The 26,332-nt window shown below is 46.9% G+C and overlaps 1 protein-coding gene across 1 annotated transcript in view; it reads right to left on the reverse strand.

Annotated features, from left to right (window-relative positions):
• LOC146805830 (uncharacterized) overlaps window positions 1-26,332 on the reverse strand; it is a 497,986-nt gene that overhangs the window by 4,980 nt on the left and 466,674 nt on the right. Inside the window, exon 15 of the mRNA XM_085623825.1 lies at window positions 24,040-24,174. Within this exon, the coding sequence (XP_085479951.1) occupies window positions 24,040-24,174 (135 nt within the window). The remainder of the gene's footprint in view (window positions 1-24,039; window positions 24,175-26,332) is intronic.

Consider the following 26,332-nt stretch of genomic DNA (forward strand, 5'->3'; position numbering starts at 1 on the left):
TGCAGGGACATTTCCCTTGCGGCACTTGCACTGCTTGTCCACAAACTGCACCTATTAAAGAGATTGACATCGGGACACAGAGACCCTGGACTTTAACCAAGCATACTAATTGTAACTCTGAACGAGTTATATATCTTATCACTTGCCCCTGTTCATTGAGGTACGTCGGTATGACGACACGTAAAATAAAGCTTCGCATCAATGAACACAAGAGTACCATCCGCTGTAAAAAACAAGCCACCAAATTGACTCAACATTTCCTCACTTTTCAGCATAAAGCAGAGGAACTTCAATGGACGGTGTTAGAACAGCCGTTCATTCCTCCACATGTCAGCGACATTGCCCGATTTCTTTTAAAAAAAGAACAGAAATGGATTTATTTACTTCATAGTGATACACAAGGGCTAAACGATGATATACCGTGGACTAGCCTGTGAAACTCGTGAGTTACACTCTTGTATCCCTTGACCTGTTGGCATCACCAAGGATTGTCTCCTCATTGAAGTTTTTAATAGAGAGACTTTCACATGCACAAGCCAGTTTTGCTTTTCATGCAATGATACATGTTCTCATTGGTCTACATGCTCTGTCACCTAGCTCTCTCACTTTCTAAAGCGATATACACTAGGTACACTGTTGAGTTCATTACCGCCCGCATCAACATCTCTACACTCTGCAGGTTTTCATATTTGTTGCTTAATTTTAAGTATCAGAAGTCTCTGCCCACACTCCTGTGTTAATTCTCGAACTTTTACGAGTTTTTAATACTATTGCACCTGTCTATTCGACATGAGACCCACTTCTGCTATACAACTTCAAATACCAGAAGCCCCTGCAGATGCTGTTGTCTGCGTTACAGAGACGCGCGTCTATTTACGTGCGCATGACACTAGCGCCGGTGCCTCCCCGTCCAGCTCATTTCAGCCGGAGGTACCGACGGATAGGTAAGCGCTCAATGGATGCGTTGTGTTTGTTTTTACCTTGTTTGACATGCATTCTGTCAAGTCCTTTAATAAGTACACACTGTCTACGTAGCATCTATTCTTATTGCCCGCTCCTAATTCTACATTGAGTTTTCAATCACTCAATTTGAGGCACATTTAGCGGCGCTTCTATGGGTTGCGATAATTTACGAGCGCTCCCGCAAATTGGCTTATTACACTCATAGCCAAGACCAATTCTTACTCATTAGTCACTTGTCTGTTCCTTGCCATGCTCCTATCGTTAGGATAATAGCGTAGCGATTTTAGTTGACCAGCAACTTTTGCTCGGTTTATACATTACCATACCCGTTTATTTAGATACAGAGCGGGGCCTCTTTCATCTGAGCGGATGCCAGGTGGGGTGAGGTGTGACCCCCTACACTGAGGGGTAAGCTTTTCACCAAATTAGTTTCTTTTTGTTGGTGACATCAAGTTTGAAATTTCAACTGGTTTATTACATTAATTGTTTTGACTCAATTTAGTGAAACCAATATATGAGCTTCTTGCACGCTAACAGTGTTTTCATATTAACATTGAGAAAAAGTTTGTGAACCACGCTGTTGTTTTCCATCACAATTTCTGTTAGTGATAATTTCTCTTTATTTCAGGATTTGCTAAGCACTCCACGTATATTCGGGAGTGTCCTAATACCTCCATCCAAGTAGGTCGTATTTTTCTTTTTCATTTTGGATTTTCACACCATGCAGCAGTAGCTTTGAGATCTGGTCCTGACGAAAGCCTGATTGATATTCAATCACTATGGCTGAAACATGTAGACCACCTTTAGGACAATAGCAGTTATTATTTCAAACTGTTTCATGCACTGTTTTTAACCACACCACTCGGTCAGGTATGAATAAATTATTGAGACTGACCCAGTAGTTGTTTTTAACCTTTGCACTCATTTTGTTTTTGCACTGCTTCAATACCATCTGCCACTGTCAATCCTACGTTAGCGACATCATGTCTTACCAAGGTTTGTGAATTCCGTGAACTTGATTGCCTTCTCTTGGTTCCATACACCACATGTGTCTCTAGCACTAGAGTTGTGTGTATGGCTGAATCCTAGATGATGATAAACGCTATTTATAGTGGCTGATGGGATTCAATATCGATGGTATTATTCACAAGTGCGCTTTTTCTTTCCAAGCGTGGTTCATTACAACATTTAGCTCCTGCTTTTTTGACCCTGGTTACTTTTGGTTGTTATTGAATGCACACACACACACACACATATATAATATATATATATATATATATATATATATATATATATATATATATATATATATATATATATATATATATATATATATATATATATATATATATATATAATTTATTAATATATTTTTTTTTCATCAGTTTGCTGTACCTAGCAGTTCCCAATCCTACGATGCCAGTGCCAGCTGACGGCGACAGCGGCCGTATTTGTATTCTTGTGAAGTCCTCAATAATACACCAAATGATGCAAATCAAGAGCGGCACACCAGGAGACTGCACAACATGGAATTTATTGTGCACCAAGTTTAAGACGACGCATTTCGGAATTTAGTCTTTTTCGAGTAACTTTGCTACAGCAAATTCCCTTAGAAATAGTAAACAAAGTTCATGGAAACCGAAAAAATACTTCCGTATTTAAATTATTTTACATTTTTAAACATCATACTTTTAAGTCCTTGAACATAAAAATCACATCCGAAATTGCAATTACATCTCAATTTGTTAAATGTACAATTTGCGGACACCTCTGGCAAATTCCAAATTTCCGACTAAATGCGGCATCATTAATAGAAAGACTACAGCGTAGCATATGTTGTCAGGCAATATACTGAAAAATTAACAGTGATTATGGGAATTGTAGCCTTTTGAAAATTCGCTATATCACGCCCGCTGTATGCCTGTGTCAATATTTTGTAAGCATTTGGATGTGTTAATAAAGTTGCTTCAAACAATGTTTCCTGTTACTTTGCCTATAACGAAGTTCAATGTTAATCTCACATGAACCAAATTGGATCATCCTGTGTGCCAACCAACGTGTTATTTAAGGCCAAGAATCATCTAGGTAGCTTGTCAGCTGTTGTTGATATGAAACGACTAATTCTTTCAATAATTACATCATTCAATCATCATTCTGCATTAGTTGTCTACATCTTCATTTTTATAATTCTAATAATAAGGAAATAGTCCTACAATCTGTTCCAATGGCCATAATAATTATTAGTTAGGAAAATATCCTAAGGTTGACACAATCCTGAGTAATGTACTCATTATAATTGAGTTATTCTGATTTCAGGGGAAAGCCAAGCAATGCAAAAAAAAGACAAAAGTGGGAGTGGAAAAGAAATATGTACATAGTGTATTGAACCTAAAAAACCTGAAAGCGGGGAGTCTGTTATGGCCATTCATAATATTCAGAAATGTGCCATTATCTACAGTAGGTTGCCTATGTGGCCCCCACTACTGTATATATGATTCCAAATGGAATCATTGATTTGATCTTGCCTGACTGACCCAAGAAGTTGGTTTTTCATTAAAAGAAAGTGTTTACTGTGTGTTATAAACTAATAAAAAATAGAAGATTATTTGGAATCTCAGCTTACGAGAGAAGATTGTATATATAGCTAGTTAACAGCCTATATGAGTGGTCAATTCCTCCCCATTGTTTAGTCCATTGGGGGTTTTGGTGTTCAGGTCAATTATATACCTTGACTCTAGAACCCGAAGACTTTTCTTTCTATCCCCTCTCCGTATGTGTGGTAAAAAAGAATTTTAAAAGACTTTTATGTTTGGCTGTAAAGTGACGGGCTAGTGGGTTGCTAAAGTCTAGATTAGAAATAGCTCTTAAATGCTGTAGGATGCGCATTTTAAGTGGCAACTTGGTACTTCCAATGTACTGGAGACCACATGGGCACTCCAGTACGTAAACTGTGAAATCACTGTTAAAGTTAATTATTTTGGGAATGGCCTTGGTTAACCCTCCACCTGTCGTGTAAGTTTCTCGATTTTCACTATTTTGACATGCCTTGCATGAATTACAAACTGTGAATCCATTGGTGGGTTTTAGCCATCTACTTTGAATATCCTGTGGATAACTGTGCGCCAAACGATCCCTCAAGGAATTCGAACGCCTGAAGGTCAGTTTAGGTGCTTTGCCTACATGGTTGCCGATTATTGGGTCTGCTGTCAATAGACTCCAATGGGCTTTCATAGCTTTGCGTTTATGTATAGCCCCTCTGCTAAAGGTGGTAATCATTTTGGGAGGTTCATTGGCTATATCATTTTGGTTGACATTTGTTTTGCGTGGTGCCTAGAAGAGTAAATTCCTTTGTGTTTTGTCTTTGGTCTTCTCTATAGCCTTTAATAGGAATTTGTCACTGTACCCTCTTTGTTAAACCTTCACACCATAGTACTTTTTTCAGCAGAGAAGCTCTCATTGGTACTACAGTTCCGACGTGCACGCATTATCTCTCCATGCGGGATACTGTGCACTAGGGGGGTTTGGGGGTTGGGTGGCTACTTGCTGCATGCAACAGGGTATTGCCTGCAGTTTCCTTTCTGAATAGGATGGTGGTGATATTACCTTCCACAATTCTTACACTTACATCTAGGAATTCACAGTAATCACTGCTATTCTTATGGGTAAATTTGAGATTTAAATTGTTTACTCCTAACTTAGTGATGAATTCATGAGCCAGCTCTTGTCGACCATCCCAAATCAAAAATAAATCATCAATATATCTGATCCAGATTAGTACATGGTCAGTATAATTTTCATTTTCCTCCACCCAGACAATCTGTTCCTCCCACCAGCCTAGGAACAGGTTCGCTAGGCTGGGGGCAAAACATGTGCCCATCGCAGTACCAGATTTTTGACGAAAAACAATTTTTTCGAAAAGAAAAATATTTTCTTTCATACAGTAAAGTATAATTTTTTCCAACATTTTGTTGTGATCCCACAACAAAAAATGTCTGCTTTTCAAATAATAAATGCATGATTCTTCACCTTCCTTTTGTTCTATGCAAGTATAAAGGGAGCATACATCAAGGGCTATCATTGAATAATGCTTCTCCCACTGTACATCATGTATCCTTCTCAGGAAGTCCGAGCTATCCTTGCAATATGACCAAATTGGAAGAAAATATATACATGGGATTTGAGAATTGTCAATTTTTAGAAAATTGTATTCATCATCGTCGAGGAGTCCTATGTCTCGCCACTCCTTAAGTTGATCATGGAATCTGGATATGGAAAGTTTATATCTTATCCAACCGATTTCTTCATAGCACGAACAGTCTGTTAACTATCTCAATGCCTCTGCTCTGTATTGGTCTTTACTCATAAGTACAAAGTTGCCCCCCTTATCGGAGGGCTTGATGACAATGCTTGGATCTTCTTCCAAATCCTTTAGTGCATAACGTTGATTTCTAGTAAGGCTATCCCAATTTCTATTTTTATTGGTTTGATTCCTTTGTCGCATTTTCATTAGTTCCTGTATCATTGCCGAGCTGTAGACTTCAATGTTATAGTGTGGGGCATTGGGATTGTATTTCGATTTTTTCTTTCAGCCACTGTGGCTTGTACCGCTGGTATTGATGCCTAAATGTTCTAAAGTGGAGTTCTTATTTTGTGATAGTTGATCTCTTTCCATTTCTAGGCAATGCAAATCACAAAGCAGTCTTCCACTTGAAGATCCAGTGATGATGTAATCATGTTTTGTCCTCTCATTGTTTCCTTTGTTCCTATTGCCATTTTGTATAATTTTATCAATTTGAGCTTTCTTTTAAATAGGAATAATCAATTCTAATATTGGTGTAATTCAGTTAACTTGTTGGACAAAATGAGAGAACTAATTGTAGTACAGATATTTCATCATTGGTTAAAGTTTGTGAAGATAAATTTATGATTGATTTGTTCTCCACAGGGTCTTCCTTAATTTGTGGTCTGAATTGTGTTCTACCTCCTCTTCTCTTGCTTAATCGGAGTATTTTTTTGTGGCAGTCCCTGGGGCTGCAAGGGGGCCCCGCAAATATTTATAGAAAGCCCCAGGGGTGGTGGCCCCAGGGGTCCCCATGGGCCCCCGCAATTATTTTTTTGGCATGCCCCCAGGACTTGGCCCCCCCGGAGGCTATTTAATAATGAAGCACGGGAGCCGGCGCTTAGTTTTTTTTATTTTTGCAGGCGGATCTGCGGATCCTCCATGCATCTCGGCGATTTAAAAAAAAAAAAAACTTTTTGGGACCCCCTAAGCAAGGCCTAGGGGGTCAGGGTGTTTCTACCCTGCCCTCTTTTCTTGTTTTGCACGTTTCTTTTACAGTTTTCTTGTGCCTCGGTTCACCGAGGCACAAGATGGCTGCCAACACTACCTCGTTTGGAGTGTTGACAGCCAATTAGAATGAAGCTAGTGATTGGGAGGGTGCGCGGAACCACCACGGCCATAAATATCACTATCTTTATTTCTTAAATTCTCAAAAACTACTGTATGGATTTACACCATTTTTAAAAAGGTCGCTTTATGAGCCAAGCAGTACCTTTTTGCCTAATTTGGTGTGATTCTGTTCAGCAGTTTTCGTTATAACTGTGTCTAAACTTTAATATGGGAAATTGATTTTTTGACCTCTATTTTTTGATTTTCTCAGGAACTACTGAACGGATTTACACTTTCTGAGCCAAGGGCTACCTTTTTGCAAAATTTTGTGTAATTCCGTTCAGCAGTTCGGACTGTAGCCTGTTCCAAAATTTACTACGGGAAATAACATGGAGAAAACACGTTTTGGGACTCCCCTTTTTTCTCGGCCCCGCTTGACGAATCACCCCCAAACTTTCAGGATAGGAGCTGACCGGAGCACCCCACCAGATTTGTCATCCGGCGCCAAAGTTATAGGAAAAAGAATGTTACGAATTTCCTATGGATAATAGATCCTAACTATAACTACCTACTGGCGACTGCTAGTAGGTAATACATATATATATATATATATCCAAACCAACCCTACTCCTCACAGAAAAGGGCACGCACACGAAGAGTGCTAGGTTTCAATAGGCATTTTTTGCATTAGGCCTCCTCCGACCCAGCAGCACAGAGAACGTGTTTTCGGCTGTCACAGAAGCCTTCGTCAGTCTGTTAAGCGCCATTTTGTAAAATCATTTATAGTCTACCAAAATGTATAGACAGAAAAGATATACTACTTACATTGTAGAAATTTAAATTTAAAGTTAAAAGACACACTCTTGGAAAGCACGAGCCTTCTTGTGTAAATACTAAGAATGTGGAACATATGTAATGGATATAACGGGTGGTCACGAAAAATAATATTGACATATAGTCCTGGTAGTTCACTGGACATCATAGTGTTATAGTTAGGCTCAGATTTTACTCATACAAAACCATAGAAATGCAGCAGTATATATATATATTCTTGTGAAGTCCTCAATAATACACCAAATTATGCAAATCAGGAGTGGCACACCAGGAGACTGCACAACATGGAATTTATTGTGCACCAAGTTTAAGACGACGCGTTTCGGTGTTTAGCCTTTTTCGAGTAACTTTGCTACAACAAATTCCCTTAGAAATAGTAAACAAAGTTCATGAAAACTGAAGAAATACTTCCGTATTTAAATTCGCAATTTCGGAAACATTTTGACAAATTACTTTATATGTTTAAACATCATACTTTTAAGTCCTTGAACATAAAAATCACATACGAAATTGCAATTACATCCCAATTTGTTAAATGTACGATTTGCTGACACCTCTGACAAATTCCAAATTCCCGACTAAATGAGACATAATTAATATAAAGACTACAGCGTAGCATATTTTGTCAGGCAATATACTGAAAAATGAACACTAATTATGGGAATTGTAGCTGTTTGAAAATTCTCTCTATCACGCCCGCTATATACCCATGTCATTATTTTGTAAGCATTCGGATGTGTTAATAAAGTTGCTCCAAACAATGTTTGCTGTTGCAGAGAGGTGGTCCAGGCCATGCCTTCACCACTGTGCAAACGCGCCCTGTGGCGGGTTTTAAGAGGTAGTTTTAATCCCCCTGCCCTATCATGTACTAGGGCCTTACAGAGCAGGTCATGCTAATCACAGGGGTACCGCAATGCATAGTGTTCCCTAGTGTATGTAGATGTTTTCACTGTATTCTAAGTGTCTTTTAGCAGAGCACTGGCTCTAGGCCTGGTTAGTCAGAGTCAGTTACCACCAGTACCCATCTGAAAAAGTTGTGGGCACAGGATGATTTTGCAACAAGGCCTCTTTCTTTTCCTCTGTTGGTTCTTTCTGCACGTCTTGCTTCTTCCTGCAATTTTCTTCATCTTTGTGGATTTCTGTTGCCTCTTTCTGCATTTCTTTTGCTTCTTTCTGTGTGTTTTTCTTCTTTCTTCACATGTCCTATCTCTGTAGGCATAGTTAGAAACTAACATTTAAAAAACCTTTGAAATTCACTGAAAGAACCATAGGTTTCAGGCATGTTATAGTTAGAATTTAGCATTTAAAAAACCTTAGAAATTCACTGAAAAATCCATAGGTTTTAGGGAAAGTTATAGTTATAGTGATGCCACTGACGAAGTCATGAGTGATGTAATATGTGACGTCATCAGCAGTGCATTGCGGGGGCACGAGTTATAGTTAGCTGAACTAACTATAACGGGGGAATTTCTATGGTTTTGTACGAGTGAAATGTCCAACTAACTATAACTTTCCCTAAAACCTATAGTTTGTTTAGTGAATATATACAACCTGTGTTGTACCCCTAAGCGCTTGACTCTACGCCCTTTTGCCGCCAGCGAGTGCAGCTCATCGGTGGGGCAACCCTCTTTGCATGAATGTTTTGTGGCCAGCCCAGGTCACGAGCAGCACCACCCCGAGATCCCAGGGGGTCCGCAGCTGTTCACAGTGAAGGCATGGCGTGAGCAGGTGGCAGGTCGTGTGTAATGCAGGCGCACAGGAGCGCGATGGTTTTAGTTCCTTAAAAACATTCCAGTAACAGAGATGGCGGCGACCCACTGGGGGTTTATTTGAACTTCAAGTCCCAGAACTCCAGCAGGATACTCACCTGTTTGCATTGGCTAACCAATAAAAGGGGATGTACTTTGAAGTAACCTGTTTGCCGTTTCTGCTGCTGTTTTGCCCAGGAAGAAGGGCGCCAAGCCCGAAACGCGTAGGCAAGTTTGGAACCTGTGTTGTACCCCTAAGCGCTTGACTCTACGCCCTTTTGCCGCCAGCGAGTGCAGCTCACCGGTGGGGCAACCCTCTTTGCATGAATGTTTTGTGGCCAGCCCAGGTCACGAGCAGCACCACCCCGAGATCCCAGGGGGTCCGCAGCTGTTCACAGTGAAGGCATGGCGTGAGCAGGTGGCAGGTCGTGTGTAATGCAGGCGCACAGGAGCGCGATGGGTTTCGTTCCTTAAAAACATTCCAGTAACAGAGATGGCGGCGACCCACTGGGGGTTTATTTGAACTTCAAGTCCCAGAACTCCAGCAGGATACTCACCTGTTTGCATTGGCTAACCAATAAAAGGGGATGTACTTTGAAGTTACCTGTTTGCCGTTTCTGCTGCTGTTTTGCCCAGGAAGAAGGGCGCCAAGCCCGAAACGCGTAGGCAAGTTTGGAACCTGTGTTGTACCCCTAAGCGCTTGACTCTACGCCCTTTTGCCGCCAGCGAGTGCAGCTCATCGGTGGGGCAACCCTCTTTGCATGAATGTTTTGTGGCCAGCCCAGGTCACGAGCAGCACCACCCCGAGATCCCAGGGGGTCCGCAGCTGTTCACAGTGAAGGCATGGCGTGAGCAGGTGGCAGGTCGTGTGTAATGCAGGCGCACAGGAGCGCGATGGTTTTAGTTCCTTAAAAACATTCCAGTAACAGAGATGGCGGCGACCCACTGGGGGTTTATTTGAACTTCAAGTCCCAGAACTCCAGCAGGATACTCACCTGTTTGCATTGGCTAACCAATAAAAGGGGATGTACTTTGAAGTTACCTGTTTGCCGTTTCTGCTGCTGTTTTGCCCAGGAAGAAGGGCGCCAAGCCCGAAACGCGTAGGCAAGTTTGGAACCTGTGTTGTACCCCTAAGCGCTTGACTCTACGCCCTTTTGCCGCCAGCGAGTGCAGCTCATCGGTGGGGCAACCCTCTTTGCATGAATGTTTTGTGGCCAGCCCAGGTCACGAGCAGCACCACCCCGAGATCCCAGGGGGTCCGCAGCTGTTCACAGTGAAGGCATGGCGTGAGCAGGTGGCAGGTCGTGTGTAATGCAGGCGCACAGGAGCGCGATGGTTTTAGTTCCTTAAAAACATTCCAGTAACAGAGATGGCGGCGACCCACTGGGGGTTTATTTGAACTTCAAGTCCCAGAACTCCAGCAGGATACTCACCTGTTTGCATTGGCTAACCAATAAAAGGGGATGTACTTTGAAGTTACCTGTTTGCCGTTTCTGCTGCTGTTTTGCCCAGGAAGAAGGGCGCCAAGCCCGAAACGCGTAGGCAAGTTTGGAACCTGTGTTGTACCCCTAAGCGCTTGACTCTACGCCCTTTTGCCGCCAGCGAGTGCAGCTCATCGGTGGGGCAACCCTCTTTGCATGAATGTTTTGTGGCCAGCCCAGGTCACGAGCAGCACCACCCCGAGATCCCAGGGGGTCCGCAGCTGTTCACAGTGAAGGCATGGCGTGAGCAGGTGGCAGGTCATGTGTAATGCAGGCGCACAGGAGCGCGATGGTTTTAGTTCCTTAAAAACATTCCAGTAACAGAGATGGCGGCGACCCACTGGGGGTTTATTTGAACTTCAAGTCCCAGAACTCCAGCAGGATACTCACCTGTTTGCATTGGCTAACCAATAAAAGGGGATGTACTTTGAAGTTACCTGTTTGCCGTTTCTGCTGCTGTTTTGCCCAGGAAGAAGGACGCCAAGCCCGAAACGCGTAGGCAAGTTTGGAACCTGTGTTGTACCCCTAAGCGCTTGACTCTACGCCCTTTTGCCGCCAGCGAGTGCAGCTCATCGGTGGGGCAACCCTCTTTGCATGAATGTTTTGTGGCCAGCCCAGGTCACGAGCAGCACCACCCCGAGATCCCAGGGGGTCCGCAGCTGTTCACAGTGAAGGCGTGGCGTGAGCAGGTGGCAGGTCGTGTGTAATGCAGGCGCACAGGAGCGCGATGGTTTTAGTTCCTTAAAAACATTCCAGTAACAGAGATGGCGGCGACCCACTGGGGGTTTATTTGAACTTCAAGTCCCAGAACTCCAGCAGGATACTCACCTGTTTGCATTGGCTAACCAATAAAAGGGGATGTACTTTGAAGTTACCTGTTTGCCGTTTCTGCTGCTGTTTTGCCCAGGAAGAAGGGCGCCAAGCCCGAAACGCGTAGGCAAGTTTGGAACCTGTGTTGTACCCCTAAGCGCTTGACTCTACGCCCTTTTGCCGCCAGCGAGTGCAGCTCATCGGTGGGGCAACCCTCTTTGCATGAATGTTTTGTGGCCAGCCCAGGTCAGGAGCAGCACCACCCCGAGATCCCAGGGGGTCCGCAGCTGTTCACAGTGAAGGCATGGCGTGAGCAGGTGGCAGGTCGTGTGTAATGCAGGCGCACAGGAGCGCGATGGTTTTAGTTCCTTAAAAACATTCCAGTAACAGAGATGGCGGCGACCCACTGGGGGTTTATTTGAACTTCAAGTCCCAGAACTCCAGCAGGATACTCACCTGTTTGCATTGGCTAACCAATAAAAGGGGATGTACTTTGAAGTTACCTGTTTGCCGTTTCTGCTGCTGTTTTGCCCAGGAAGAAGGGCGCCAAGCCCGAAACGCGTAGGCAAGTTTGGAACCTGTGTTGTACCCCTAAGCGCTTGACTCTACGCCCTTTTGCCGCCAGCGAGTGCAGCTCATCGGTGGGGCAACCCTCTTTGCATGAATGTTTTGTGGCCAGCCCAGGTCACGAGCAGCACCACCCCGAGATCCCAGGGGGTCCGCAGCTGTTCACAGTGAAGGCATGGCGTGAGCAGGTGGCAGGTCGTGTGTAATGCAGGCGCACAGGAGCGCGATGGTTTTAGTTCCTTAAAAACATTCCAGTAACAGAGATGGCGGCGAGCCACTGGGGGTTTATTTGAAATTCAAGTCCCAGAACTCCAGCAGGATACTCACCTGTTTGCATTGGCTAACCAATAAAAGGGGATGTACTTTGAAGTTACCTGTTTGCCGTTTCTGCTGCTGTTTTGCCCAGGAAGAAGGGTGCCAAGCCCGAAACGCGTAGGCAAGTTTGGAACCTGTGTTGTACCCCTAAGCGCTTGACTCTACGCCCTTTTGCCGCCAGCGAGTGCAGCTCATCGGTGGGGCAACCCTCTTTGCATGAATGTTTTGTGGCCAGCCCAGGTCACGAGCAGCACCACCCCGAGATCCCAGGGGGTCCGCAGCTGTTCACAGTGAAGGCATGGCGTGAGCAGGTGGCAGGTCATGTGTAATGCAGGCGCACAGGAGCGCGATGGTTTTAGTTCCTTAAAAACATTCCAGTAACAGAGATGGCGGCGACCCACTGGGGGTTTATTTGAACTTCAAGTCCCAGAACTCCAGCAGGATACTCACCTGTTTGCATTGGCTAACCAATAAAAGGGGATGTACTTTGAAGTTACCTGTTTGCCGTTTCTGCTGCTGTTTTGCCCAGGAAGAAGGGCGCCAAGCCCGAAACGCGTAGGCAAGTTTGGAACCTGTGTTGTACCCCTAAGCGCTTGACTCTACGCCCTTTTGCCGCCAGCGAGTGCAGCTCATCGGTGGGGCAACCCTCTTTGCATGAATGTTTTGTGGCCAGCCCAGGTCACGAGCAGCACCACCCCGAGATCCCAGGGGGTCCGCAGCTGTTCACAGTGAAGGCATGGCGTGAGCAGGTGGCAGGTCGTGTGTAATGCAGGCGCACAGGAGCGCGATGGTTTTAGTTCCTTAAAAACATTCCAGTAACAGAGATGGCAGCGACCCACTGGGGGTTTATTTGAACTTCAAGTCCCAGAACTCCAGCAGGATACTCACCTGTTTGCATTGGCTAACCAATAAAAGGGGATGTACTTTGAAGTTACCTGTTTGCCGTTTCTGCTGCTGTTTTGCCCAGGAAGAAGGGCGCCAAGCCCGAAATGCGTAGGCAAGTTTGGAACCTGTGTTGTACCCCTAAGCGCTTGACTCTACGCCCTTTTGCCGCCAGCGAGTGCAGCTCATCGGTGGGGCAACCCTCTTTGCATGAATGTTTTGTGGCCAGCCCAGGTCACGAGCAGCACCACCCTGAGATCCCAGGGGGTCCGCAGCTGTTCACAGTGAAGGCATGGCGTGAGCAGGTGGCAGGTCGTGTGTAATGCAGGCGCACAGGAGCGCGATGGTTTTAGTTCCTTAAAAACATTCCAGTAACAGAGATGGCGGCGACCCACTGGGGGTTTATTTGAACTTCAAGTCCCAGAACTCCAGCAGGATACTCACCTGTTTGCATTGGCTAACCAATAAAAGGGGATGTACTTTGAAGTTACCTGTTTGCCGTTTCTGCTGCTGTTTTGCCCAGGAAGAAGGGCGCCAAGCCCGAAACGCGTAGGCAAGTTTGGAACCTGTGTTGTACCCCTAAGCGCTTGACTCTACGCCCTTTTGCCGCCAGCGAGTGCAGCTCACCGGTGGGGCAACCCTCTTTGCATGAATGTTTTGTGGCCAGCCCAGGTCACGAGCAGCACCACCCCGAGATCCCAGGGGGTCCGCAGCTGTTCACAGTGAAGGCATGGCGTGAGCAGGTGGCAGGTCGTGTGTAATGCAGGCGCACAGGAGCGCGATGGTTTTCGTTCCTTAAAAACATTCCAGTAACAGAGATGGCGGCGACCCACTGGGGGTTTATTTGAACTTCAAGTCCCAGAACTCCAGCAGGATACTCACCTGTTTGCATTGGCTAACCAATAAAAGGGGATGTACTTTGAAGTTACATGTTTGCCGTTTCTGCTGCTGTTTTGCCCAGGAAGAAGGGCGCCAAGCCCGAAACGCGTAGGCAAGTTTGGAACCTGTGTTGTACCCCTAAGCGCTTGACTCTACGCCCTTTTGCCGCCAGCGAGTGCAGCTCATCGGTGGGGCAACCCTCTTTGCATGAATGTTTTGTGGCCAGCCCAGGTCACGAGCAGCACCACCCCGAGATCCCAGGGGGTCCGCAGCTGTTCACAGTGAAGGCATGGCGTGAGCAGGTGGCAGGTCGTGTGTAATGCAGGCGCACAGGAGCGCGATGGTTTTAGTTCCTTAAAAACATTCCAGTAACAGAGATGGCGGCGACCCACTGGGGGTTTATTTGAACTTCAAGTCCCAGAACTCCAGCAGGATACTCACCTGTTTGCATTGGCTAACCAATAAAAGGGGATGTACTTTGAAGTTACCTGTTTGCCGTTTCTGCTGCTGTTTTGCCCAGGAAGAAGGGCGCCAAGCCCGAAACGCGTAGGCAAGTTTGGAACCTGTGTTGTACCCCTAAGCGCTTGACTCTACGCCCTTTTGCCGCCAGCGAGTGCAGCTCATCGGTGGGGCAACCCTCTTTGCATGAATGTTTTGTGGCCAGCCCAGGTCACGAGCAGCACCACCCCGAGATCCCAGGGGGTCCGCAGCTGTTCACAGTGAAGGCATGGCGTGAGCAGGTGGCAGGTCGTGTGTAATGCAGGCGCACAGGAGCGCGATGGTTTTAGTTCCTTAAAAACATTCCAGTAACAGAGATGGCGGTGACCCACTGGGGGTTTATTTGAACTTCAAGTCCCAGAACTCCAGCAGGATACTCACCTGTTTGCATTGGCTAACCAATAAAAGGGGATGTACTTTGAAGTTACCTGTTTGCCGTTTCTGCTGCTGTTTTGCCCAGGAAGAAGGGCGCCAAGCCCGAAACGCGTAGGCAAGTTTGGAACCTGTGTTGTACCCCTAAGCGCTTGACTCTACGCCCTTTTGCCGCCAGCGAGTGCAGCTCATCGGTGGGGCAACCCTCTTTGCATGAATGTTTTGTGGCCAGCCCAGGTCACGAGCAGCACCACCCCGAGATCCCAGGGGGTCCGCAGCTGTTCACAGTGAAGGCATGGCGTGAGCAGGTGGCAGGTCATGTGTAATGCAGGCGCACAGGAGCGCGATGGTTTTAGTTCCTTAAAAACATTCCAGTAACAGAGATGGCGGCGACCCACTGGGGGTTTATTTGAACTTCAAGTCCCAGAACTCCAGCAGGATACTCACCTGTTTGCATTGGCTAACCAATAAAAGGGGATGTACTTTGAAGTTACCTGTTTGCCGTTTCTGCTGCTGTTTTGCCCAGGAAGAAGGGCGCCAAGCCCGAAACGCGTAGGCAAGTTTGGAACCTGTGTTGTACCCCTAAGCGCTTGACTCTACGCCCTTTTGCCGCCAGCGAGTGCAGCTCACCGGTGGGGCAACCCTCTTTGCATGAATGTTTTGTGGCCAGCCCAGGTCACGAGCAGCACCACCCCGAGATCCCAGGGGGTCCGCAGCTGTTCACAGTGAAGGCATGGCGTGAGCAGGTGGCAGGTCGTGTGTAATGCAGGCGCACAGGAGCGCGATGGTTTTCGTTCCTTAAAAACATTCCAGTAACAGAGATGGCGGCGACCCACTGGGGGTTTATTTGAACTTCAAGTCCCAGAACTCCAGCAGGATACTCACCTGTTTGCATTGGCTAACCAATAAAAGGGGATGTACTTTGAAGTTACATGTTTGCCGTTTCTGCTGCTGTTTTGCCCAGGAAGAAGGGCGCCAAGCCCGAAACGCGTAGGCAAGTTTTGAACCTGTGTTGTACCCCTAAGCGCTTGACTCTACGCCCTTTTGCCGCCAGCGAGTGCAGCTCATCGGTGGGGCAACCCTCTTTGCATGAATGTTTTGTGGCCAGCCCAGGTCACGAGCAGCACCACCCCGAGATCCCAGGGGGTCCGCAGCTGTTCACAGTGAAGGCATGGCGTGAGCAGGTGGCAGGTCGTGTGTAATGCAGGCGCACAGGAGCGCGATGGTTTTAGTTCCTTAAAAACATTCCAGTAACAGAGATGGCGGCGACCCACTGGGGGTTTATTTGAACTTCAAGTCCCAGAACTCCAGCAGGATACTCACCTGTTTGCATTGGCTAACCAATAAAAGGGGATGTACTTTGAAGTTACCTGTTTGCCGTTTCTGCTGCTGTTTTGCCCAGGAAGAAGGGCGCCAAGCCCGAAACGCGTAGGCAAGTTTGGAACCTGTGTTGTACCCCTAAGCGCTTGACTCTACGCCCTTTTGCCGCCAGCGAGTGCAGCTCATCGGTGGGGCAACCCTCTTTGCATGAATGTTTTGTGGCCAGCCCAGGTCACGAGCAGCACCACCCCGAGATCCCAGGGGGTCCGCAGCTGTTCACAGTGAAGGCATGGCGTGAGCAGGTGGCAGGTCGTGTGTAATGCAGGCGCACAGGAGCGCGATGGTTTTAGTTCCTTAAAAACATTCCAGTAACAGAGATGGCGGTGACCCACTGGGGGTTTATTTGAACTTCAAGTCCCAGAACTCCAGCAGGATACTCACCTGTTTGCATTGGCTAACCAATAAAAGGGGATGTACTTTGAAGTTACCTGTTTGCCGTTTCTGCTGCTGTTTTGCCCAGGAAGAAGGGCGCCAAGCCCGAAACGCGTAGGCAAGTTTGGAACCTGTGTTGTACCCCTAAGCGCTTGACTCTACGCCCTTTTGCCGCCAGCGAGTGCAGCTCATCGGTGGGGCAACCCTCTTTGCATGAATGTTTTGTGGCCAGCCCAGGTCACGAGCAGCACCACCCCGAAATCCCAGGGGGTCCGCAGCTGTTCACAGTGAAGGCATGGCGTGAGCAGGTGGCAGGTCATGTGTAATGCAGGCGCACAGGAGCGCGATGGTTTTAGTTCCTTAAAAACATTCCAGTAACAGAGATGGCGGCGACCCACTGGGGGTTTATTTGAACTTCAAGTCCCAGAACTCCAGCAGGATACTCACCTGTTTGCATTGGCTAACCAATAAAAGGGGATGTACTTTGAAGTTACCTGTTTGCCGTTTCTGCTGCTGTTTTGCCCAGGAAGAAGGGCGCCAAGCCCGAAACGCGTAGGCAAGTTTGGAACCTGTGTTGTACCCCTAAGCGCTTGACTCTACGCCCTTTTGCCGCCAGCGAGTGCAGCTCATCGGTGGGGCAACCCTCTTTGCATGAATGTTTTGTGGCCAGCCCAGGTCACGAGCAGCACCACCCCGAGATCCCAGGGGGTCCGCAGCTGTTCACAGTGAAGGCATGGCGTGAGCAGGTGGCAGGTCGTGTGTAATGCAGGCGCACAGGAGCGCGATGGTTTTAGTTCCTTAAAAACATTCCAGTAACAGAGATGGCGGCGACCCACTGGGGGTTTATTTGAACTTCAAGTCCCAGAACTCCAGCAGGATACTCACCTGTTTGCATTGGCTAACCAATAAAAGGGGATGTACTTTGAAGTTACCTGTTTGCCGTTTCTGCTGCTGTTTTGCCCAGGAAGAAGGGCGCCAAGCCCGAAACGCGTAGGCAAGTTTGGAACCTGTGTTGTACCCCTAAGCGCTTGACTCTACGCCCTTTTGCCGCCAGCGAGTGCAGCTCATCGGTGGGGCAACCCTCTTTGCATGAATGTTTTGTGGCCAGCCCAGGTCAGGAGCAGCACCACCCCGAGATCCCAGGGGGTCCGCAGCTGTTCACAGTGAAGGCATGGCGTGAGCAGGTGGCAGGTCGTGTGTAATGCAGGCGCACAGGAGCGCGATGGTTTTAGTTCCTTAAAAACATTCCAGTAACAGAGATGGCGGCGACCCACTGGGGGTTTATTTGAACTTCAAGTCCCAGAACTCCAGCAGGATACTCACCTGTTTGCATTGGCTAACCAATAAAAGGGGATGTACTTTGAAGTTACCTGTTTGCCGTTTCTGCTGCTGTTTTGCCCAGGAAGAAGGGCGCCAAGCCCGAAACGCGTAGGCAAGTTTGGAACCTGTGTTGTACCCCTAAGCGCTTGACTCTACGCCCTTTTGCCGCCAGCGAGTGCAGCTCATCGGTGGGGCAACCCTCTTTGCATGAATGTTTTGTGGCCAGCCCAGGTCACGAGCAGCACCACCCCGAGATCCCAGGGGGTCCGCAGCTGTTCACAGTGAAGGCATGGCGTGAGCAGGTGGCAGGTCGTGTGTAATGCAGGCGCACAGGAGCGCGATGGTTTTAGTTCCTTAAAAACATTCCAGTAACAGAGATGGCGGCGACCCACTGGGGGTTTATTTGAACTTCAAGTCCCAGAACTCCAGCAGGATACTCACCTGTTTGCATTGGCTAACCAATAAAAGGGGATGTACTTTGAAGTTACCTGTTTGCCGTTTCTGCTGCTGTTTTGCCCAGGAAGAAGGGCGCCAAGCCCGAAACGCGTAGGCAAGTTTGGAACCTGTGTTGTACCCCTAAGCGCTTGACTCTACGCCCTTTTGCCGCCAGCGAGTGCAGCTCATCGGTGGGGCAACCCTCTTTGCATGAATGTTTTGTGGCCAGCCCAGGTCACGAGCAGCACCACCCCGAGATCCCAGGGGGTCCGCAGCTGTTCACAGTGAAGGCATGGCGTGAGCAGTTGGCAGGTCATGTGTAATGCAGGCGCACAGGAGCGTGATGGTTTTAGTTCCTTAAAAACATTCCAGTAACAGAGATGGCGGCGACCCACTGGGGGTTTATTTGAACTTCAAGTCCCAGAACTCCAGCAGGATACTCACCTGTTTGCATTGGCTAACCAATAAAAGGGGATGTACTTTGAAGTTACCTGTTTGCCGTTTCTGCTGCTGTTTTGCCCAGGAAGAAGGGCGCCAAGCCCGAAACGCGTAGGCAAGTTTGGAACCTGTGTTGTACCCCTAAGCGCTTGACTCTACGCCCTTTTGCCGCCAGCGAGTGCAGCTCATCGGTGGGGCAACCCTCTTTGCATGAATGTTTTGTGGCCAGCCCAGGTCACGAGCAGCACCACCCCGAGATCCCAGGGGGTCCGCAGCTGTTCACAGTGAAGGCATGGCGTGAGCAGGTGGCAGGTCGTGTGTAATGCAGGCGCACAGGAGCGCGATGGTTTTAGTTCCTTAAAAACATTCCAGTAACAGAGATGGCGGCGACCCACTGGGGGTTTATTTGAACTTCAAGTCCTAGAACTCCAGCAGGATACTCACCTGTTTGCATTGGCTAACCAATAAAAGGGGATGTACTTTGAAGTTACCTGTTTGCCGTTTCTGCTGCTGTTTTGCCCAGGAAGAAGGGCGCCAAGCCCGAAACGCGTAGGCAAGTTTGGAACCTGTGTTGTACCCCTAAGCGCTTGACTCTACGCCCTTTTGCCGCCAGCGAGTGCAGCTCATCGGTGGGGCAACCCTCTTTGCATGAATGTTTTGTGGCCAGCCCAGGTCACGAGCAGCACCACCCCGAGATCCCAGGGGGTCCGCAGCTGTTCACAGTGAAGGCATGGCGTGAGCAGGTGGCAGGTCGTGTGTAATGCAGGCGCACAGGAGCGCGATGGTTTTAGTTCCTTAAAAACATTCCAGTAACAGAGATGGCGGCGACCCACTGGGGGTTTATTTGAACTTCAAGTCCCAGAACTCCAGCAGGATACTCACCTGTTTGCATTGGCTAACCAATAAAAGGGGATGTACTTTGAAGTTACCTGTTTGCCGTTTCTGCTGCTGTTTTGCCCAGGAAGAAGGGCGCCAAGCCCGAAACGCGTAGGCAAGTTTGGAACCTGTGTTGTACCCCTAAGCGCTTGACTCTACGCCCTTTTGCCGCCAGCGAGTGCAGCTCATCGGTGGGGCAACCCTCTTTGCATGAATGTTTTGTGGCCAGCCCAGGTCACGAGCAGCACCACCCCGAGATCCCAGGGGGTCCGCAGCTGTTCACAGTGAAGGCATGGCGTGAGCAGGTGGCAGGTCATGTGTAATGCAGGCGCACAGGAGCGCGATGGTTTTAGTTCCTTAAAAACATTCCAGTAACAGAGATGGCGGCGACCCACTGGGGGTTTATTTGAACTTCAAGTCCCAGAACTCCAGCAGGATACTCACCTGTTTGCATTGGCTAACCAATAAAAGGGGATGTACTTTGAAGTTACCTGTTTGCCGTTTCTGCTGCTGTTTTGCCCAGGAAGAAGGGCGCCAAGCCCGAAATGCGTAGGCAAGTTTGGAACCTGTGTTGTACCCCTAAGCGCTTGACTCTACGCCCTTTTGCCGCCAGCGAGTGCAGCTCATCGGTGGGGCAACCCTCTTTGCATGAATGTTTTGTGGCCAGCCCAGGTCACGAGCAGCACCACCCCGAGATCCCAGGGGGTCCGCAGCTGTTCACAGTGAAGGCATGGCGTGAGCAGGTGGCAGGTCGTGTGTAATGCAGGCGCACAGGAGCGCGATGGTTTTAGTTCCTTAAAAACATTCCAGTAACAGAGATGGCGGCGACCCACTGGGGGTTTATTTGAACTTCAAGTCCTAGAACTCCAGCAGGATACTCACCTGTTTGCATTGGCTAACCAATAAAAGGGGATGTACTTTGAAGTTACCTGTTTGCCGTTTCTGCTGCTGTTTTGCCCAGGAAGAAGGGCGCCAAGCCCGAAACGCGTAGGCAAGTTTGGAACCTGTGTTGTACCCCTAAGCGCTTGACTCTACGCCCTTTTGCCGCCAGCGAGTGCAGCTCATCGGTGGGGCAACCCTCTTTGCATGAATGTTTTGAGGCCAGCCCAGGTCACGAGCAGCACCACCCCGAGATCCCAGGGGGTCCGCAGCTGTTCACAGTGAAGGCATGGCGTGAGCAGGTGGCAGGTCGTGTGTAATGCAGGCGCACAGGAGCGCGATGGTTTTAGTTCCTTAAAAACATTCCAGTAACAGAGATGGCGGCGACCCACTGGGGGTTTATTTGAACTTCAAGTCCCAGAACTCCAGCAGGATACTCACCTGTTTGCATTGGCTAACCAATAAAAGGGGATGTACTTTGAAGTTACCTGTTTGCCGTTTCTGCTGCTGTTTTGCCCAGGAAGAAGGGCGCCAAGCCCGAAACGCGTAGGCAAGTTTGGAACCTGTGTTGTACCCCTAAGCGCTTGACTCTACGCCCTTTTGCCGCCAGCGAGTGCAGCTCATCGGTGGGGCAACCCTCTTTGCATGAATGTTTTGTGGCCAGCCCAGGTCACGAGCAGCACCACCCCGAGATCCCAGGGGGTCCGCAGCTGTTCACAGTGAAGGCATGGCGTGAGCAGGTGGCAGGTCGTGTGTAATGCAGGCGCACAGGAGCGCGATGGTTTTAGTTCCTTAAAAACATTCCAGTAACAGAGATGGCGGCGACCCACTGGAGGTTTATTTGAACTTCAAGTCCCAGAACTCCAGCAGGATACTCACCTGTTTGCATTGGCTAACCAATAAAAGGGGATGTACTTTGAAGTTACCTGTTTGCTGTTTCTGCTGCTGTTTTGCCCAGGAAGAAGGGCGCCAAGCCCGAAACGCGTAGGCAAGTTTGGAACCTGTGTTGTACCCCTAAGCGCTTGACTCTACTCCCTTTTGCCGCCAGCGAGTGCAGCTCATCGGTGGGGCAACCCTCTTTGCATGAATGTTTTGTGGCCAGCCCAGGTCACGAGCAGCACCACCCCGAGATCCCAGGGGGTCCGCAGCTGTTCACAGTGAAGGCATGGCGTGAGCAGGTGGCAGGTCGTGTGTAATGCAGGCGCACAGGAGCGCGATGGTTTTAGTTCCTTAAAAACATTCCAGTAACAGAGATGGCGGCGACCCACTGGGGGTTTATTTGAACTTCAAGTCCCAGAACTCCAGCAGGATACTCACCTGTTTGCATTGGCTAACCAATAAAAGGGGATGTACTTTGAAGTTACCTGTTTGCCGTTTCTGCTGCTGTTTTGCCCAGGAAGAAGGGCGCCAAGCCCGAAACGCGTAGGCAAGTTTGGAACCTGTGTTGTACCCCTAAGCGCTTGACTCTACGCCCTTTTGCCGCCAGCGAGTGCAGCTCATCGGTGGGGCAACCCTCTTTGCATGAATATATATATATATACACACACACACACACCCATACACACCCACACACAAGCACATCCACACACACACACACACATATATATATATGTGTGTGTGTGTGTTTATAATCTATATATGTGTTTGTGCGTGTGTTCACTGGTTGCAGGGACATTATAGTTTTATAGTTAGGCTCAAAATTCACTCATACAAAACCGTAGAAATTCAGCAGTTATAGTTACCTGAGCTAACTATAACTTACGTCCCTGCAATGCACTACTTATGACCTCACATATTAAATCAGTCATGACATGGTCAGTGACATCACTGATGATATCACGTTCCTGTTAGCTTTGTTTTTTTCAGTGAACTTCATAGGTTTTTTAAATTATATTTCCTAACTATACCACGCCTGTAACCTTTGTTTTTTTTTTAGTGAACATATATATACACTCACACAATCACCCATACACCCACTCACATGACATGGTCAGTGCCACCACCCCAAAAGATTGTCACCCTGCTTGGCCACATAAGCCTTGCCAACTGTCTCCCTGCCCTTGAAATTGATGCTCATGACTGCATATCCAATTAAGACAATGCTCACTCCATCACAAACCTCCAGTTTCATATGAGGAGGCAACAATGCTATGTCCTCTTTCCCATACACTCTCTCCCAATTCTTATCTACAATGAGTGTGAATAGAGACCCTGAATCCACAAGTACCACTAGTTCCTTCCTACCAATGGTAATTTCACACTCCGGCATTTTAACCTGCCCATCATCAACATTTCAATCTCCATTATTAACACTTAGTACAGGGTGAGAAAGTAGTAAAATTTCAAATACTTCCTGTACCTTGTTGTTTTTGCACACTCAGGTGTAATGCCCCTTCTTACCGCAATTACGACAGGTTGGATTGCTTGCAAAACAATTAGGGCTATTAGACAAATGGTTCGAGCTTCCACACTTAAAACATTTGAATTTTGAAACTTTTTACTGATCCGCCCTTTTTATCCAAACCGGTTTCTGATCAGTCCCTTTAGTTCAAACCGGTTTCTCAGTGGATTTCTTACTGTCCTCTATAGCCTCCTTCCCTGAACCTGAACCTGTACCAGTTAATCTCTTCACAGTAGTTGAAAGTGTGCTCCTCATCTCCTTCACCCAACCAGAGGTGTTCTCCATCCCTTCCACAATGTCTATTGCCTCCTTCAGTGTAAGATCTTTAGCCAAGAGCATTTCTTGTACTCTAGTGTTGTTGGTACACAACACAATCTGGTCTCTTATAAGCGAATCTGACAAGTCACCAAACTTGCATGTGCGCACCAAACTCTTCAAAGAGGCCACATAGTTACCTACCTTTCCTGTCTTCGCTTGTACCCTGGGAAAAACTGGATGTCTCTTTGTGACAACATTAACGTGTGGGCCAAAGTGTAGTTCCAACATCCCAAGTGACATCTCAACGACATCCCTAGGCTGACCCTCATCATGCCCAATCATAATCTCATCTAGGCTTTAATAAATGTTCCGAAACTAAAAAGCTAGGTTGTGCAGTAAAATTCCCTGTTTCCTGGCCGCAGAGAACTTCTCACACATTATGGCAATTAGGTATGAGTCAAAAAGTTTCCTCCAGTTCTTTGTAAGGCTAAAGAGGTTCCCCATCATCAGATCAAAACTGTGGAAGCCATGACATGCTTGACTCCAGTCAGGGGCAGAACACATCCTGCTGGGGCATCTAGTCTCTCATCTACCACAAATGTGCTGAGACCCTCCAGAAAACTGTCAGATAGTAGTTTGTGAGAACAGCACTCTTCTAATGCATGCAAGACACCGCGGGGCACTACCACATTGTCTTGCAACATACGCCTTTGTGCAATACTGGGGTGCACATTATGTAAACTAGAGCTCAGCAGAGGTTTGTGCCAGAAGCTGTCCTGTTTGTCTTCATCCTAGCACAGGCACCTCCAGGCACTTTTATTTAGTGTGGGCTCTTAAGTTCATAAAAAAAGCTGTGGGATACAAACACCTGAATTTCATTTTACAAATGACTGAATTCAAGTGATGCAGTTGGAAGTGGGCAACAATTTAATGTAAACTTACTTTAGTAGACAACCTAGAAAGGTATGCTTCATCCGTGTTCTTCTTAAAGAATTCTTTTGAAATGAGGATACATTCAGCCCCATCAGAAACTAAAGCCATACTAGGTGTGTCATCATAAACTGCATATGCCAGGCCCTAAGAATTAAATAAACAATACACTGTAGGACATAAAACATAAACACAAATTTCGATATTTTTCCTCTCAAAATAAAATGCTACATATATGTTATATATAACTGAAAATTATAACATGCTAATCATATTAATGTCTAATCATGTTCATATTTAGAAAATAATTTGAGTTAAATTAATGCTCATGTTGTTCTAATTCTGTTTTTTTATATGCACTTGCTTTCATATCAACAATATGAACATCATAAATATGTCTATCTGTAAATGAGATGGTTTAAGGTGCATGAGCCAAAGGAGAATTTGCTTATAAACTGATAAAACTCACTGTGTATAGTACCCTAATTTCATGGGCTACTTATCATTTGTTAAAAACATTGTGCCCTAAATTGTATTCACAAGACCATCACCCCAACGGATTAATGATGGAAAATCAATACACAGTGGTGCGGTGTTTTTGTAAAAGATCTGGAGGCATTAATATTGATGCCAGAAGATATTTCTGTTCACAGTATCTCATTACTCAGTAGCTATTTTATTGCTTATGTAGATCAGGATTGAAGACAGGAAGGTAGCCATCTCTTGTGGAAGAACTGTGCAACTGATGAATTGGATATTAGCTAAGTCTGTGTCAGACCCAGTCAACTTACACATGTGACTCTCACACTGGAGACCATGCCTGGTTCTTACATCATCCAACAGAAGGAGCTGATATAGTCTGAGCATCATGTAGATGTGTCTAAACTTTGGGTTACATTCGTAAATGTAATAGGCTGGAATTCCCTTTTGACTGCCTATGTCCAGGTATTGAGCAGATGATTTGTTGGTCGAAATAATAGTGGCACATTTTAGCTCTTCACGTTCGTTTTAACTGAGGTGTGATTAAAATATCATCTTCCAAAATTTGGTGTAATCCTAGTGTGTCCACCCACATATAAACAGTATTTAAACACCTCAAAGAGGTATTCTTATTGCCATACAACTGCAACAGTGAGTTTGTCACTGGTATATTTAATTACTTAAAAAATGCATTAAGGATTGTACAGAGATGTATTACTTTAGTGTTAGACCTGGAAGAGTTGCCAGGAGGTGTACTTCCCCTTTGCTGTCTGTTGCTTTGATAGGTTGACCTGCAGTTGCTGCTTCTGTCTGTGGGCATTGGAATGGACTGGACTTTTGCCTTGATGTGCTATCCTGCTTAAGAAGATTCTCCAAGGGCTTAAAGTAGAGCTTGCATCATGTTAAGAAGTATCAGGGACACAAAGACTTCACCTGCGTATCCTTGAACTCCACTGCTGGGAGTTTTGACCTGCCTTGTGGTGCCAACTCCAGTTCTGCGTCCTCAGAGGTTGTTCCTGCTGCAAAGAACTGAGGAAACCTAGAAAAACTACCCTTCGCCCTTCTTTCAGTTGTATTTTCCAACGCAGCGCAGTCGTGCCAGAGAATATTCCAGCGTGATGCAAACAACCACCGCACACTGAGTTTCGCACACCGGTCTCCGAAGTCCAAGACCTCTGCACTGACTCTGACACAGGCCCTGGTGTGCAGCTAAAAGAAATGGTGCATCGTCGGACCGTGGCTGAAGAAATTGACGCAGTGCCTGTTTGCCGCATCGACCTCCAGTGCATCCGGATTACGGTGTATCACACCGGTGCGGTAAGTTTTCCCAGCGCAGCACCCGCAGACCATAAACATCTTGGAATTTATGCATCACTTCCCCCTACAGTCTGGATTCGATGCATCACTTTTCCAGCATACAGCAAAGACTCCCCAAAGACTCAGAAACTGACGCATCGCTATGTTTTCTGACGCTTCCATCCTCTGCGGTCTGTTTTGCCTTGTGGATTTTGACACATTTGAGGTAATTTGTGTAGAAATCACGCATCCATAGATTTCTATGGACAAAAATGCTTGAAACCTTTAAAACGTGATATTTTGCTAAATGTATCTTGTATTTTTGTACTTTATTCAATGTGTTACTGTGTGTTTTAGTACAAATACTTTACACATTGCCTCTGAGATAAGCCTGCCTGCTCATACCATGCTACCAAGGGGTTGAGCAGGGATTATCTAGGTGTGTAGCTCCCTTATCCTGAATGGAAGGAAGGGTCCCTACTTGGACATGGTTCATACAACTGGCAACTAAAGACCCCCATTTCTAACA

Source organism: Triturus cristatus, chromosome 8 (genome assembly GCF_964204655.1).
Source record: "Triturus cristatus chromosome 8, aTriCri1.1, whole genome shotgun sequence".
Taxonomy (NCBI): domain Eukaryota; kingdom Metazoa; phylum Chordata; class Amphibia; order Caudata; family Salamandridae; genus Triturus; species Triturus cristatus.